Raw genomic sequence first — 747 nt, forward strand, 5'->3', positions numbered from 1 at the left:
CTAGAGATTGTGAATTCATTTAATGTAAATCTATTTAAAATAATTAATTAAATAAGGACAAAAAACCAATAAAATAATAATAATAAAAAATAATAAAATAATAAAAATGTAAATAGGTGACGAAACCTGATGAGGCCAATGCTAGGTCTGTGCATGAGCTCCCATCTGTATGAGGTTTTAGCCTGCCAGCCTATTTTGTTCTCATCGTTGAAAAGGTTTCTCGACTGCGTTTGTTTGGCGGGTTTTTTCGATGGAATTATGATGATTATTATCATTAGAGAACTTACGATGACATTATTAATATTTCTATTATTGTTATTACTATATTAATTGTCGTTAGTTTATAATAATGATATTAAAATTAAAAAGTTATAAAACAGTGCAGTTCATATGCCGACAGGGACTAATGGCATTTAACGAAAAACAACTCCAACATCAATTAAACCGAAAACTGAACAGCCCAACCAGCGGCCCAACAACAGCAACAAAAACAACAGCAGCAGCATCGGCACGTACCTCATCTTCCTTGCCCTCCCTGTGCCACAGGGAGTTCCGCATCATCTCGCCAGGGCCCTCAATCGAGTGCACCACCTTTATTTGAACCCCCGCGTCTCCGACTGCCCGGAAGGGTTCCTGCTTCCAGTAGGTTTGGTGCTCCTTTTTCCACATTACCACGTAAAATCGACGATCGTTCTGTGAAGTGTGTGTGAGTGTGTTTGTTTGTGTTGGTGTGTGTGTGAGAGACAG

The 747-nt window shown here is 38.6% G+C and overlaps 1 protein-coding gene across 1 annotated transcript in view; it reads right to left on the minus strand.

The window, feature by feature from the left end:
* Nucleotides 1-47: 47 nt before the first annotated feature.
* The window catches only part of HELRODRAFT_75607 (hypothetical protein), a gene marked incomplete at both ends in the record, with an annotated part of 2910 nt that continues 2210 nt past the window's right edge, over nucleotides 48-747 (minus strand). Inside the window, 2 exons of the mRNA XM_009015607.1 lie at nucleotides 48-224; nucleotides 517-693. Of these exons, the coding sequence (XP_009013855.1) occupies nucleotides 48-224; nucleotides 517-693 (354 nt within the window). The remainder of the gene's footprint in view (nucleotides 225-516; nucleotides 694-747) is intronic.

Source organism: Helobdella robusta (assembly GCF_000326865.2).
Source record: "Helobdella robusta unplaced genomic scaffold HELROscaffold_16, whole genome shotgun sequence".
Classification (NCBI taxonomy): Eukaryota; Metazoa; Annelida; class Clitellata; order Rhynchobdellida; family Glossiphoniidae; genus Helobdella; species Helobdella robusta.